Consider the following 15,369-nt stretch of genomic DNA (forward strand, 5'->3'; position numbering starts at 1 on the left):
CAGATAAAATAAGAGGTAGTGCCGCCATGTAACAACAAGTGTGGAGTTACACAACAAAAGACAATAGCTTAGCAGCTTGCTTTGTAAAAGAAAATACAGCAGTACAGTGCAGCCAAACAAACTATGTACAATAGTTACATTGTTGTATTGATTGTACTGTATATATATTGTTAACATCCTGTGAGGTTTCCACACCACCGTAGGTAACAGTAATAATAATATTACTTGCCTTGCTGAGGAGTCAAACTTGTTGACTGCTGAGCTATTGTCAAGTTGCATTTCCCATTTGTCAGCATGCACTTCAGTGACAAATGCCTGTTATAGTTTTTTTGTGCTGGTTGTGGTTGTTTTTGCTGCACTAAGTGGCGTGCATTCATTTTGTTTTTCCCAGCGTCTCCTGAGTAAGTTCGGCTTCATTTATACTTGAAAACCTAATTTTATGAGACAGACAAAAACCAAACATTAGTCGGAGGAAGAGGTAGTTTGCATGTGTCACCTCGCTCTGGTTTGTAAAATAAAACCCATTTCATGCAGTGCACTCTGAATTCTTGTCATTACTGGTCAGTAATAGACCTCAATCTCTGCAACAGCCTCCCTTCGTTAAAATGCAAAAACACGAATAGACAATATATCACAACTCCTTCTATTTCTATTTATGTAAAATATTTCCCCCGGATTGATTTGACATGAATGTGTTTTTGAACAAATTGGTTTATTATCTTGGCGTCGTTGCTTTTTCTCAGGTTGCCTTTTAACATCATAGACGTCACACAGTGATTCTGTGTGTGCGCTGTGATTGGTGCGATATCCCATCAGCATAAGTCATTCCCTGATGGTAATTAGTGTTGTGTGAGCTGCGGTCATGTCTCCCAAGGAAACTCTTGTGCCCTTGGTTCTTCTGTTGGCGGCGGGGGGAAGCCAGACATTAAGCCCTAATTGATAGCAAAGGGAGACTGGGGCTTAGCACTTTTTCTGCTGACTGCTGCAGCCAATTCACTTCAGCTAACCCATGTCCTACACTGTCTCAGACAAAGGACCTCACCCCTTATCAGGTTGTTATTATTAGACACTGAAACATCTAATGATCAAATGGTGGGGATTTGTAGTCACCTGAGCTTGGGTATTTTTCAGCCCAGCACAGCAAAAAAAAAGACAGGATCAGAAGGGAAGGATTTAAAATAATCAAGAGTTTTTTTTATATTCGTCTGGCGTTAATGGTAAAAAGGAGCAGAGGGAAATGTTTTTCAGCCAATATAACAGCCTGCTTCCTCACAAGAAGCTGCTGTAATTAAACCAGCAGTTCTGTCAGGTCTTTGGGTGGGGATACAGTGATCTGTACACAGTGTGCTCGCCCCACACTGAGGCTCATGGTGGTTGGTCGTCAGCATCATTTCTGGCAGTTTTTCATAGAAATATGTTGCATGTACTGTAGCAAGAACCTTTTTTTTTCGTTTTCAATATGAAATGTGTTGTGTGATCCCTGCAAACGAGCCCAACAACAACAACAACAACACATTTTCCAGGTGTTTGTGTGCCGTGTGTTTGCAGCTTCACACCCTCGAGGTGTATTTGTATTCAACACATAAGTCAACAAGACTCAGTGGGGGGTGGCGGGTTTAACAAGACGCAGCGTTACGAGGCATAAACAGCACATTTTTGTACTTGTGATTAATTTATTAGACCAATATTAGAGTTCAGAGGCTGTAACAAAATTTCTGTTTGAGAAACTAATAGATTAGGTTATGATGGGCTTTTTTTATGATTGACTTTTAATTGAAGATGTCTCAAGTTATTTTTTGTAAGAACGATGCAGGATATGTGCTGGTGGAAAGCAAAAAATGCTCCATATTACACTGATGCCGATATACAGCATCTATAATAAGTAATATATGTCTCTGGTTTGTTTAAGTGAACAACACAAGCTTCACTTCTTATATTCTTTGAATAGCTCACATGTTTTCTACTATTTTTATTTGCCTAAAGATAGTTTAAATCAATCTAGCGTGGACCTCTCAATAGAAAAAAACATTGGTTCCAATAATCTCATCTCATGTCCACTGCTTTTATTTAACGTATTGTCACACATGTAAATATTTCTCTCATGTTGCCATCTACTTGTGCAATATACTGTATGGGAAAAATGGGAAACATGCAAATCTGTGCCATTATTCTCCACAATCCACCGTATTCACACAGCAAATGCTTCTGTGATCAAAGACCTTTTACATGTTGCATTAACATGCCGAGTCAAATATGTTTAACGTCTGCGCAGGCTTTACAATACTGCAAATGTCTGCCAGCAGACTGATCCTTTAAGCAACAAGCCTGTGAGAACACATAATCCCTCAAGAAATCAATGAGGGCATTGTTGGTGCTTTTTGCCAGAGCGTTTGGGTACACACAGTAAATCCTGACCTCTGTTACTCTGCCGTCGACTGTGGGCTTCAGCAACATACACAGTTTAATATTTGAGGAAACTGCAGCTACAGTGTATGCGTCTTTTCTTTCCTTTTTTTTTTTTTTTTTACCATACATTTAAATTTTTACATTACAAATATTTGTCCCCAAGCTGTTAATTAACCTATTAATAAACTAATGCATCAATTAATTAACTTATTTAAGAGAGAGATGGTTTTGGGGGAGTGGGGTCTTTCTCTGCTGTCCGTGTGGCCTTCACGTTCACCTGGTTCATCTGTTGTGTGATTTAAGTGAACAGTTTGAAATCCAGATGCAGCGTCTAAACTTGGAGAAGTTGTCTGTGATGGGATGTAACAGTTTCACACCTGCTCTGTGATCTCCCTCCATATGGCGGCTGTTTGTGAGGCTGTAAAGCTGCAGCAGCCACAGAGTGAGTGAGTGAGCTGCTGCTGCTGTTGTTTTAAGCAGAACCTCAGTCTGTTCCTCAACGTTCACTGCCTTTACTTTTAAAGGTCTTTAGGGTTCGATGTTTTGTTGTTCATTTATGTAGCCTCAGATGAGGCTGTTGTTGTGTGTTTGTGCCAGTTGTCATTTATAAGACATAAAATGCACATGTTGGCTTCATAAGATCTGATACAAGTGGGTTTTTTTTTCAATCTGACAAAGTAATCTTCATATTCTTTATGTAAAAGATAGTGCTGTTGAAGTTCATTGGATATATTGCAGCTGAATAAGAGTGAATGTGAACAGGCCAGTGCATAAGGCCAGTGCATAAGCATATGTTCAAATAATTCTTCTTTTTTCATTCACAGAAAGAGCTGAGTCTTCCCAGAAGAGGCAGTTTGTAAGTACCTGCTCATTTCTCTGTTTAAACACACCTGTAATTCACCTTCACCTGCCTATGACAATACATCTTAATGTAGAAGTGGTAGAACGACATAATAGTTGTGATCAGTATCACAACATTTATCTAATCAGTCAAAATATCAAATTATGTAGTATAGTGATTGTAGAGAATGATGGTTAATGTCTTATAATGACTTAAGACTAAGCATTTTTAGTTGAAAGGTGTTACTTAATCTCATTAAACTATATAAACTATATTTCACTGAGCTACAGAGACTGTGAGATGTCTCATGAATGATTATTTTCATTTATTGCATCATAAACACATCTTACAGTAATATTCCCTGAAATAACTGCATCACTGACTGGGATGGGACTTGTAAAGTTCTCCCTGTTCTTTCACATAAAGTACTGTATCCTGCAGTTTGTGTCCTCAGTCAGAGCATCTGTAAATTAGCTCCCAGCACAAAATACAGTTCACTCAGAGTTAGTGTGCAACTCTCAGATGGTTTGCATGCTGCATGCCTTTTTTTTTTTTAAATGACTAATAGTTAACTGTTTTGTTGTTATTTGTGCAAAAATATGTTCAGATATTTCAGTTACAAATGATAATATAAAGTGATTTGCATTAGAAACAATGTAAACCAACAGTGACATGTGGGATGTGAGCAGTGCTGCTTTAGCAAGTCTCGTTCCAGCAAAGCACATCACTCGGTTACTCACATTTTATGCTGTTTTTTTATGAGCTGGAAAAGCCATTAAATGCTCCATATATAAGAGCGGCCCCATTACAGGTAATACTCCCTCACTATCAAGTAGATAAACCCACTTTAAGTTTCTGTTCAGTATTTAAATGCAGTGTTACTTTCCTCCTCGCTGGCATTGATGATGATAATATAAGGAATAAACATGACATGATAAAAACACAGTAAAGATAAATCTGATCACTTTGATAACATCACCACAAAATCATCACCACTCTCAAGTGTCTCATCGTCAAGTTAGAGCCAACTTCTTCTTCCTCTTCTTCTTCAGCCGATTTGACCGGCGCTCGTTCTGTAATCTCAACATGAAAGTCGTTTTTTTTCCCTCTGTAGATTCTTTCAATTACTCATCGCCACCTGTCGTCCGTTGGATGTTTCTCTTTCTTTTTTCTTTTTTTTCTTTTTATTTCTTACCAGCAGTATGTGCAGTTAGTAAATGGATTTTTTATCTGGAAATATCCCAAAAGCTGGTTAAAAGTTAGCTTCTATGTTTTCTCTGCAACACAAGATATGACCAGGATATTTCTCCAGCAACTCATCTGTTTGCCAGAGGTTTATTATGAAAACATAGTGGGGAAAAAATATATGTAAATGCTGTTTTCTGGTGAAAATCCCTTCACATTTTCATAATTGTATGAGTTTCTGAGATAAATCCAAAACTCCTGCTCGGACTCATGTTGACATAGTTGCTTTTACACTACGCTGCCGTTCTTTAGATAAATAAATATGACTCAGAATCACAAAACGTGGATGAACTTGGCTTTGGTGTAACGGTCTGTGTTGCCATTATATAAAGAGAGTCTGTGTACCATGAAACTGTCCTTCAGCCGGTTGGTTCGATTCCCGTTCAGTAAGGTCGTTAAAGTTGATACGAGTCCAATGATATGTCACATGAATTAAACCGAGTCGGGCACAATAAACTTCACGGACATTTGATTTTTTTGGTTTTACAGTTTGTTTAAGTGCGTAGGAGAAAGATTTACCCATGACACCTTGCTGTTCTCCCGGCCACCTCACCACAGAGGGCACCTACTGTAATAGAGGTGAGCCATCACTAATGGTGATCTGCCGATTTATATTTAGAGCGCTGGAGCCTCCCGTGACCTTGGTAACCATAGTAATGGTGTTTGGATATGACAAAGTAGATGTGACTGCTTCACACTCATCATAATCGCTATTTATCTTAATATTTGTCACCTGTTATTCCATTTATCACTTTTAACATGAGTGAAGTGAACATGAAGTGATCAATAACTCATGTATTGACTCCTGTTGAATGTGCTTTAACATGAATGGGCGTCTTCGTCGGTGATGGATTTTATCTTTCAATCTGCGTCATGTGTGAAGTTGTTTTCAACATGAGTCATTCTAGTTGAGTGATGACTGGGACCTATTTATAGACTGACCTTAATAACTGGAGGTCTTTAGCCCAGGTCCAATTAAATAACTGAAAATCAGTCATTTGTATTTGCCGGCGACTCGATGCACAGTCGGTTTACTAGATGTGCGGTGTACGACAAAAATGCAGCACTGTCACAGTTTCAGCTGCTTCGCTCAGCAGCAGGAGAGTTGTTGTTGACTGTGGCTTCTGTTACATGGTCTTTTTATGGTGATATTCAAACAACAGATGCTGCAGGAACTTCACAGCAGATTGTTACCGGTTGAGCCATACATAGAGATTTATTTTCTGTATTAGTTTTATGGTTGTTGTTCTCCCTGGGGTTTTTAATAAACATGGCATTTTGTCTATTTCCAAGTGTGAAATTTGTAATAGCTCTGGGTCACATCAGCTGTCTTCGGTTCAGTCCTTTTTCCCAATTGTTTGTATCTGCTCATGCAACATACTCATGGTGACACCTTGTATATTCATGGATGAACGCACAATAGAGAAGTTACTGTTTCTAATGCAGAATAGAAGAAAAGTAGAAGTAGTGGTTGAATCTTAACTTATGGATTTCAACTTTAACGCTGTACTGCTCATCATTTTTATACAATTTAAATGACTAGATGCACAGTGTGAAAAATGTTACTCATATAGACAGTTACAACTTTTTACCCACAATTTCCTGTTTTGGTTCTGTCGCCCAGCACAGAGTGGAAACACTGAAACAAACTCACTTTCAAATGTATGATCATGTTACTCGACATCCGCAGGATGAATTTTATAGACACCTGTTCTGTTTATAAGTTATTTTTGCCAAGACAGATTCATTCATAATATAGAGCACTTAACTGACTGTAAGTGCTGCAAATTAGCTGAAGCTAGACGTCTTGTATGCATCACATTTTCCATTTTCTGTGGCAATGTTGTATGTATCGTCCCTGTTAAATACACATTATAATAAAAAATAAATAAAATTAAAATAGAAACCGTAGAATAAAATATTTGTTGTGATACAAACCTTGTAAGACAATTGAATCAACAAAAGGGGCTTTTTGTTGTTTTCATATCTCTCTTTTTTTTTTTAATCAAGTTGTGAAGTCGTGGCGAATATAGAAAACTTTTAAAACAACAGGTATCATGATTAGTTAAATATCAAACATAGTCAGATAAGTTAAAACTAAACAAGAAAAAAACATGACTCCTGCTGTAGTTAGCTGTAAGTTTCTAAACCTATTAATACTCAGGTAATAGTACATGTGAGCATTGTGTTCATAGGTTGGTGCCCTGCCCCCTAGTGGCCCTAGTTAAATGTTTATTATAATACACTAATATTTCAGTGTTTTGATAATTCATACTCTGCACATGTCCGTCCTAGTCTGAAGGGTTGGCAGTGCCTGATAAAGCTGCTTATGTTAACAAAACCAAACCATATAAAACTGGTGTTGTGAGGTCAGTGAAGATGAGCAGGATTAATCTCTGAAAAGCTTTATATATTCATAAGACCATATAACTCATTCTTTCTTCAGGGGCAAAAAAAATATCTATCGGTGTTAAGAAAACAAACAGTGTTGGACGATAACGAGTGGCGGCTCCGATAGGAACAGAAAATATCTGCTGCCAAACTCCAAGTGCTGCAATTATCACCAGTAATCTTCAGCTAAAATATTGCAAAGTCACAACAGTGGCCCTCACCTTCTCCTAATGAGAATCTGCTCTACTATAAGGCCGCTGACATGATCCTGTGAGTGTCAATTAAACAATGTGGTCACAAGATTTTTACAAGGAAGTGCCACAATGGAGCAGCTGTGGCATTAATTAAAACGTGTTAATAAGGTTGTGTACTGCGTATCACTGATTCCACGTCAGAGGAGTTAAAAAAAAAAAAAAAAAAAAAAGCTTTCCGAGCTACTTTGTGTGCCAAGTTAAAGCTTTGCTGCAGAAGCTGATGTGGTGGTGGGTCTGCGCCGGCTCCATCAAGGTAGAACTGATTTCAAATGAACTGAAGCTGAACAATAGACGCTGCGCCGTGAGTCAGTCCAAGTTTTTTTCTCACCCCGAGTTCAGTAGCAGTCGAACATTATAATGAAAAACCTCTGTGAGTCACCTACAGCACCTTCACCCAGAGCCACAGAAACACTCTGACAAAGCAGATAAATGAGCACTGCTGAACATTTATTCAGTTTTATAATATTTTGATGACTGAACACATGTAAAGCATTGATTAATGTTTGCAGATCTCTTCCTCGTGTTGTTTACTGTTGGGTAGGAATCTCTAACTCCTGCACTGCACACGGCTGATTCATCCGCCTTTGATTTATAAACTCATGCATAAAGGTTGATCCTTTTTCTCTTTGTAGTCTTTTGCTCCTGCTGCAGATTAATAGCAGTAAGTGATGTAGTTATATCTTTAAATTTGAACATGTTCTCTTTTCTTTTCTCTGGGGTCCTCTGTTTCAGCACAGAGAGACGAATGGCAGTCTCCACTTGTTGGCAGGAAAGTTTAAGGTCGGGGTGCGCTCCAAACAAACCAGTTTGCATAACATGTCCTCTCACCACTTCTGAAGGCAGAAGTGTTTATAGCGGCTCTGAACAGCCCGGCTCAAAGGGAGGGGCGAGACATGATAATAATCATTCAGATGGGGATAACAGAGTGCGCCTACACATTTTTTTTTCTTTCTTTCCTATCCTCAAAGACATCCGTAGTGTTGCGTTGAGAAGAGAGCTCGAGAAAGAACGAAGAACAAAACCCTTTGTACTTTGACTCCTTCACACGACGGGGCAATGGCTGCCTGAGACGAGCCTCCTTTTATGTTTCAGAAAAGTTACAAAAGTTGAAAAGCTGCAGATTTATTCGGCGGCGCAGGATTCATTTTAAGACGCTGTCAAACTGCCAATGTGACAACAGGTTTAAATGAGTTTGTGATGTACTGTTGCACAGGCCCCGAAATGAATAGTCACAGTTATTTGAAAAAGTGAATTGTCGGGCGTAAAAGGATGATGATGGTGATGATGATACAGCTGCAACTAATAAACACAGGAAAGTCCATTTATGTTAATGGCACTCTGAATGAGTTACTCACATTCGCATTGTTGATGAGGAAAAAGTTTCATCATCAGGCATTGATGTGTTTGTCCAGACAGAAGAAGAAGCTTGTCTGATTGTGAAAGATCAATTAGCCGTCTCTGAACCGCATCAATTATCTGTGCACAGCTGCAGTGTTTACATATATAACTTTAACAGGAGGACCTCTGCATACTGAATAATGCATGTCTCTCCATGAATTCTCTGCACTCCACCTTCACTTGCATTTCTCCAGACATCTCCATGAGGACAGAGGAAACTGCCTGAACACCATGAAACGTTGGATTTATGTCTCATTGACTTTCAGATGATGGGCAGAAAGAACCTACACAAAAAACAGGGTCCAGTGCCACCGACTGGCGTCACGGGTCACGGGTCGGAGGTTTCTGTTTGCGACAAAAACACAAACTCAGAGTCGGTTTATTTACTCTGCCACCATTGAAAGTTGAGGACCGTTACTGAACCCTCTTATCAGACTTTTTTAGAAATAAAACCACTAATTATATGAGAAAATGTAGCATGCAGCATGAAAATGTTTGGGCGTTAATGAGGCGGTGATGGTGCTGACGCCAGGTTTGTACTCTTGACCCGCTGTACTCGAGGCACAGGATGCTCTTCTGCTCCAGTTCCTGCCACCGTCTCTGTGGTAAATGCAGAGTTTGGTGTCATCTGCTGTGGCTCTCTCTGCTCCTCAAACATGCTCGTAGTAATAAAGTATTCATTGGCTCCCTGGATGAGTAAGTGAGGCAGCAGCCTCTGCTCTGGTTCCTGCACTTCTTCATCTTCTTCTTCTTCTTCTTCTTCTTCGTCTCTCAGTCTTGGTTTAACACCACCAGCACCATCGTAGCTGCTGCAGCTGTTGTTTCAGCTGACTCATTTTAGCAACACCACATGTTTTAACCGTGCATGTTTTTACAGTGTGCTGCTGTTAAATTATCTGATTAACTCCCCTGTATAGTTCAAGCCTTGGACACTTCCCTCCCCAGTGAGTCATTGATTCATTTTGACTTATTGGGATCTTGATGTTTTGGCAATAAAGCGTCTGCAGAGATAAGTGTGGATGAAATAAAATGCTAAAATGATGAAGAGGAGGCTCTGGGGTGTTTCAAATCCCTGCAGGGGCAGGGACAGTCAAGTCTAGTGCGTCACTGTGCTTTATTACTTTGTGTTCGGCTCCACAATCACACACCCGACACTCATGCCTCCCTAATTTAACTGAATTCATGCTTCTTCTGTATTTCCCCGCAGCGTTGTGAACAAATCCCTCTCTCTTTTACACCCTATATTTCTCTCACTTGAAAACGGTCAGCTGTGCACTGACTGGACTGATGTGGACTGGCAGGTAGTGGTGCATTATGTTTTTTTTTTTTTTCTCAGAAGATGACATCATCTTCTTCTTGTGTCGTGGTGACATTGCATCGTGCGCTGCGTGGCCGGCGTTAGTCAAGGCGTCTGTCAAGGTGACTGCGTGTCGGAGGAGCAGACAAAAAAAAAAATGTAGATTTAATTTATTGCATTCATTTCTGCTATGTAGCAAGTCACCAGCTGGGGGAGGAGTTGTGGCTGTTGAGGTGGGGAGGGGAGGGGAGGGGGGGTTGGAGTGGTGTCAGTGGTAGTGGTAGGGGGCTCAAATGTGCATGCGTTTGTTAAGGAGCAGGGGGGCGTGTATGAAGGGGAGGGGAGAAGGGGTATTGTCCTGCCTCTCCGTGCCCTCCGCAGGCAGCTGAGGATCTCATTTGACAGCTTCAAGGTGGAACGTGGAAAGACCAAAACAAGAAACCTTGCCACCAGCACCAGCACCAGCAACCAGCACCCTCCTCCCCCTTTCCTTTTTCACCCCCCTCCCCTTTTTTTTGTGAGGGGAGAGAAAACCAATCCGTCTCATCGCACTGTGGTGGCTGGGTTTGGCTCTTTGTCAGTGCAAAGGGGGGACGGCAGGCAGACAGGCAAGCAGGCAGAGAAGCAGGCAGTCAGTGTGAATGCATATCATGACCACAATAGAGCAAACGAGCACAGTTCAGCCATGAAAGCCCAGCGGGAGAGGCTGAGAATACCAGGGCTGACGCTAGAGTGAGTATTTTCCTCCGTTATCCTACCGGGGAGGCTGCTGCTCCTCTGCAGTCTGCAGCTTCATCTGTCTCTGTGTCATATTCTGTTGCTGTCTTTCACTGTTGCTTTAAGCCGTGTGTGTGTGTCTGTGTGTGTGCAGTGTGTGTGCAGTGTTAGCATTAGCAGCAGCAGCAGCAGCATCTGCAGCAGGAAGTCTAATGTCAAATCCTTCACAGCTAGGCAACAGTGGCTTGTGTATGTGTGTGGATGTGTGTGTTGTTGTGTGCTCACGCATTTGTCTTCCCGCACGTGTGTGTGATAGACAGATAACGTGTCACGCTGAGGAGTGCCGCAACAGCACAACATGCTTTATTTGCTGGCGTGACACACACACACATACACACACACACACACACGTACGCACACTCGCAGCGCACCTATCACCTATGATGAGTCGTGCAGTGCAAGTGTTTGCTGGATGTGATCAATAAGGTGAAAAGCAGCGAATCACTGTGTTAAGATGGCAGCTCCCCCCCCCCCCCCCCCCCCCCCCCGCCCCCATCATCACAGTCGTTCCTTTTGACTTGATCCATTTTTTTTTTGTATTTGGGTCAACAAGGCGTTTGTTATGGTTCTCCTCCTGCTTCCTGTACACCCTGAGATTCAAACAGCATCTCATTTTAATGCACAATGAAGACCGTGTTGTGTTGTGCTGTGTTGTGTTGTGCTGTAGCAGCCAACATGTTAAATCCTTCATAGAGCACTGGGTGTGCGTTTTGTGTTGTTTTTTTTATTAGTGCTTCATAAAAGACGTGGCTGCAGTCAGTGTTGCTGTCAACAACAAATCCCGTGGAAAAAACCCCACAAACAATGTGTTGGTTTGACTTTCCATCCTCCCCACCCTGACTGATACGCTCCAAGCCCATTGGTCCTTAAGGAGGACGTATATGGGTCACAAATGTATAACTTTACCTTCTTTAAAAAAGCCAAATAGTTGCTCCTTAAACAATGCAATTGCACAGTTTTTTTTAAATCAGTGCAGCTGCAGGAGCAGACTGCATGTATGATTCAGTCTAAATAATCTACAGTGTCCATGTTTATCATAATGAAGGAACACTGAGGCAGTGAGATGGTTGTGTGTTGAATAAGATATATCCTAAGACAGTGTGATCAGGCCCATTGATGGATTAGAAATTATAGAAAAAAAAACCCTGCAGCATTTTTTTTATATGTATGAAGAGTGTGATGAATGAAGTGGGACTGCCACTGCAGTAAAAGTTATTCACCTCTATGTGACCTAATGCTCTGCAGTGCCACTGCTGAAAGTTGAGTTTGAATAGGGCTCAATAATCACATAGACACAGTATGGACGACGTGGTGTACAACAGGAGGAGAAACGGCTGCGTTTTTAAGCGTTCAGCTGTGAAATGAGGTTAATCTGTGACTTCGTTTACGATGTCTAGTGTTTTAGCAGGTGTGCATGTTTGTTCTCTTTTGCTTTCTGCCTGAATAGAAACCATTTTGGGGGGGAAGGGGACAGGAGGAGGGGAGGGGGTCAAACATTGCAGAACCATGCACAGACAAACAAATGCCTTGGAAACCTGCTCTTTAAACACAGTTTCGCTTCACCTGACAGGGAATATTTACTCTTCATGATGCTGCTGTCTTCATCTGGGCACGCGTCAGAGCGGTGGGGGGGTGGGGGGGTTGTTTCTGTCCTGTCTGTTTGTGTGTGTGTGTGTGTGTGTGATAAAAGACGTCTATTCACTACACTCCATTTAACTTACAGCCTCACTCCCCGAAGCTTGAGCCCCACTCCCACTAGTCCTTGCAGCCCGTGCAGCCCGCTGCACGCTTTTCATTTTTGGAGGTAAGCAAGAGTATTTGTTTTTTGTTTTTGTTTTTTTTCCCCCTCCTCCCCTCTTCCAACCATGGTTATTTTATTTTGAAAAGCCTATAAGAACATGTTCGGGTCAATCTTGTGCTCATGTGTCACAAGGACTGAAAGTGGGTATTCATCCTGCGTTCCCAAAATCATCAGCCATTGAAACGACTTTGAAAAGAGGGAGGACACAGCACTTATATAATGTTTGATGGTGTCACCCCCTTCCCCCATCTCCCCCCCTCTCTCTCTCTCCGTTCAGAGGTTTATGCTCCTCTTTCATGTGCTAAGTAGGATTTGTGGCGTTTGCAATACATCAAAGTGAAGAATGGTCTCAATCTGTCCGAGTCCCGGCTGGATTGATTCATTTAGGAACGAACTGTATTGAAAACAGTTTTAGTAATCGTTCTGTATCCGAGCTTATTGCTTATATCTTGACTCGTTTCTGCTTTTAAGTCTGCATCTGCTGATGGAGCTTCAGATTGGGGTTTTTATATGCATATATAAGAACATGGAGACATTTATCCTTTTGCCACTAAAATGATTCTTCTCTCTGCGGGTCTTTGACTTCTCAGATGTTTTGAATCCACCAGCTTCGTTTTGGGGTTTCACTTCACAAATAGGTCACTAAGGTTGAAGCCATCTTGTTGTGGTTCTGCGTTGGGTTCATTCATTGCCTTCTTGTGATGCACAGTTTGTGATTCATGATGATCTGTATCATTTAAGGTCGATTTCATGACTCTTATTATATTTAAATTGTTGAGTATCTTCTCTTTACCACAGTCCAGCTGAGATTTCATCACTTCAGACTTTTAGACCTCAGACTTCTTAGCGCTAGAAAGCTCATGCTTGTACAAGAATTAATAGTCGTGATCTCTGCATTCTGTTGACTTTATGACTTTTATTCAGGCTGTTTCTCACAAGGTTTTGTCACGAGAAGGAGTTGGAATGAAACTTGATTTATTTCTTTAATTCTCCGCTCATTCAAAACACTCAATTTTGAGACTTTTTCTATATCAATGAATAGCACGAAACACCCACTCATCTCACCTCTGATCTCCTCTTGTTCTGCTCAGCTTTCACACAGAGTCAAGTGGAGCAGGCATTCAAGTGAGTCAGCTCCATACAAGACTGTGGAGATGTTTTTAAATTGAGTGTTGTTTTTTTCTTTCTTTTTTATTGATAAGTTCAGTTTTTATTCCATCATGCACCAGCAGCACACAGGGTTTGTTGTTGCGATGCTTTGTAGCTTTGTAGCACAGCGACGTCTGCAGGTACGAGACGAACAGACTCGGTGTTGGTTTATCTCTGTGGTGGTGCTTCATTGTCTTATTGAAGATGTTGTGCGTGAAGTGGATGTAGATATAGATGGTGAATGTGTGAAAGGTGCTGCTCACAGTGATGCCTACAGAGATGTGATGACTTACTTGACTCAGCAGTTACCATCAGCTCTTTTTCCTTAATTTATTCCACCAGTCTGCAATTTAAGTGTTTTTATTTCACACCCACTGCTCATATTAGGTTTGTTTCCAGTGGCATTTAGCAGCTGTTTCACCAAAATCTCTTAATAAAACCAACTGTACACGACCTAACCGGCAACCAAAACATGCACACGGACAGAAGCAGAGCTACAAAGAGAGGGAGAAACATCCTGCAGCTCATGTGACACGTTTTGTTTACGTTGTGTTTCCGCTGGCCGGCAAGACACAGACACTTTGAGTGCATCTTTACATGCACGCTGACCTCAGTGCAGTCAGTGTGGTTTGCAAACTGCACATTTATTTGCTAACCTGCACACAAAAGGAAGTAACAGCACCGGGCAAGTGTTAACTGGCTTCTGTGTTTCATATCAGTTCTCAGGGTAGACGGTGATTTCACAAAAACATTCACGACAGATTGGTGCTTGTGCTAAATACTGGGATTATATAATCGCAGTTCTCCAGATTGCTAATACAGTCGTGGTATATACTTTGCATGCAGTATTTTTTTAATAAAAACTCATTACAGGTCAAGATAGTGTTTATTTTTATTTTCCAAAACTGCCGGTAAATGAGTCGGGAGTTCAGAGCGAGGACGGTGAGGTACATGGTGACCTCCATCCTCACGCCGCTCTGTGCAGGTTTGACTTTGAACCGTCTGAACCACGGTTTCTTATGTGGAGCGCAGAAACAGAGCAGAGCCATAATTAGAGTGAAGGCTGTCACACCAGCCTGTGGGGAGACGGACTGAGCCACTCTGAGGGAACACACACACACACACACACACACACAGAGACTTTATACTGAGAAGAATGGCCTCTGATAACACTGTATTACAGCAGAGGGAACATGCAGGTAGAGCCAGCCGTTTTGTTCCGGTCACGGTGGCGTTCTCCTCTCTCCTCTCTCCTCTCTCCGTCTCTTCCGGAGCCTTTGAACTCCTTCCAGGCCGAAGCTCTTGGCAGGTGATTGGTCTCATCTGCAGCGTCCTGATGGTCCAACCGTGCTCTGACTGTGCACTTCTTCAGTGTCAGTCTGCTCTCCTTACCTCTAGTTTCTCTCTTCTGTTTCTTCAATTCAAATGTTTAAAATTGAAGAATTAGCAGCTTGTATCTGTAGTCTGACAAGTTTATGGACCCTTTTATGTGTTTTGGTTTAGTGTTTTGCTGTGGCCCTGAACTGCAAACTCAAGTAGCAGCATCAAGTTAATCTTGACTCTTTGGATATTCAGTTCATCATTTATATTATTTTCAAAAGCTGTGAGGCTTTGTACATGAAAGTAAACTGAATATCTCTTGGTTTCAGTCTGAGTCAGATACAAATTAAATATCTAAATTCTCTTTTCCTGTTTTTTGTTGTTCAAAATCAATAAATCGGGAGAATAATCAATAATTTTGAAGATAAATTAAAAATAAATGTTGAATTGTTGAACCAACAATGAGACTTGTCATTTACTGTTGAATATC

General features: G+C 41.2%; 1 protein-coding gene across 6 annotated transcripts in view; it reads left to right on the forward strand.

Annotated features, from left to right (window-relative positions):
* mast4 (microtubule associated serine/threonine kinase family member 4) overlaps positions 1 to 15,369 on the forward strand; it is a 93,559-nt gene that overhangs the window by 40,521 nt on the left and 37,669 nt on the right. For 4 of the 6 annotated variants that reach the window (XM_083984082.1, XM_083984084.1, XM_083984083.1 and 1 more), the window contains one exon: positions 3,231 to 3,262. In XM_083984082.1, the coding sequence (XP_083840208.1) occupies positions 3,231 to 3,262 (32 nt within the window). Of the gene's footprint in view, positions 1 to 3,230; positions 3,263 to 10,120; positions 10,565 to 12,332; positions 12,414 to 15,369 lie in introns of those variants that run through there. The other 2 variants (XM_083984085.1, XM_083984088.1) reach the window with 2 other exon arrangements.

This window comes from Trachurus trachurus, assembly GCF_905171665.1.
Source record: "Trachurus trachurus genome assembly, chromosome: 12".
Classification (NCBI taxonomy): Eukaryota; Metazoa; Chordata; class Actinopteri; order Carangiformes; family Carangidae; genus Trachurus; species Trachurus trachurus.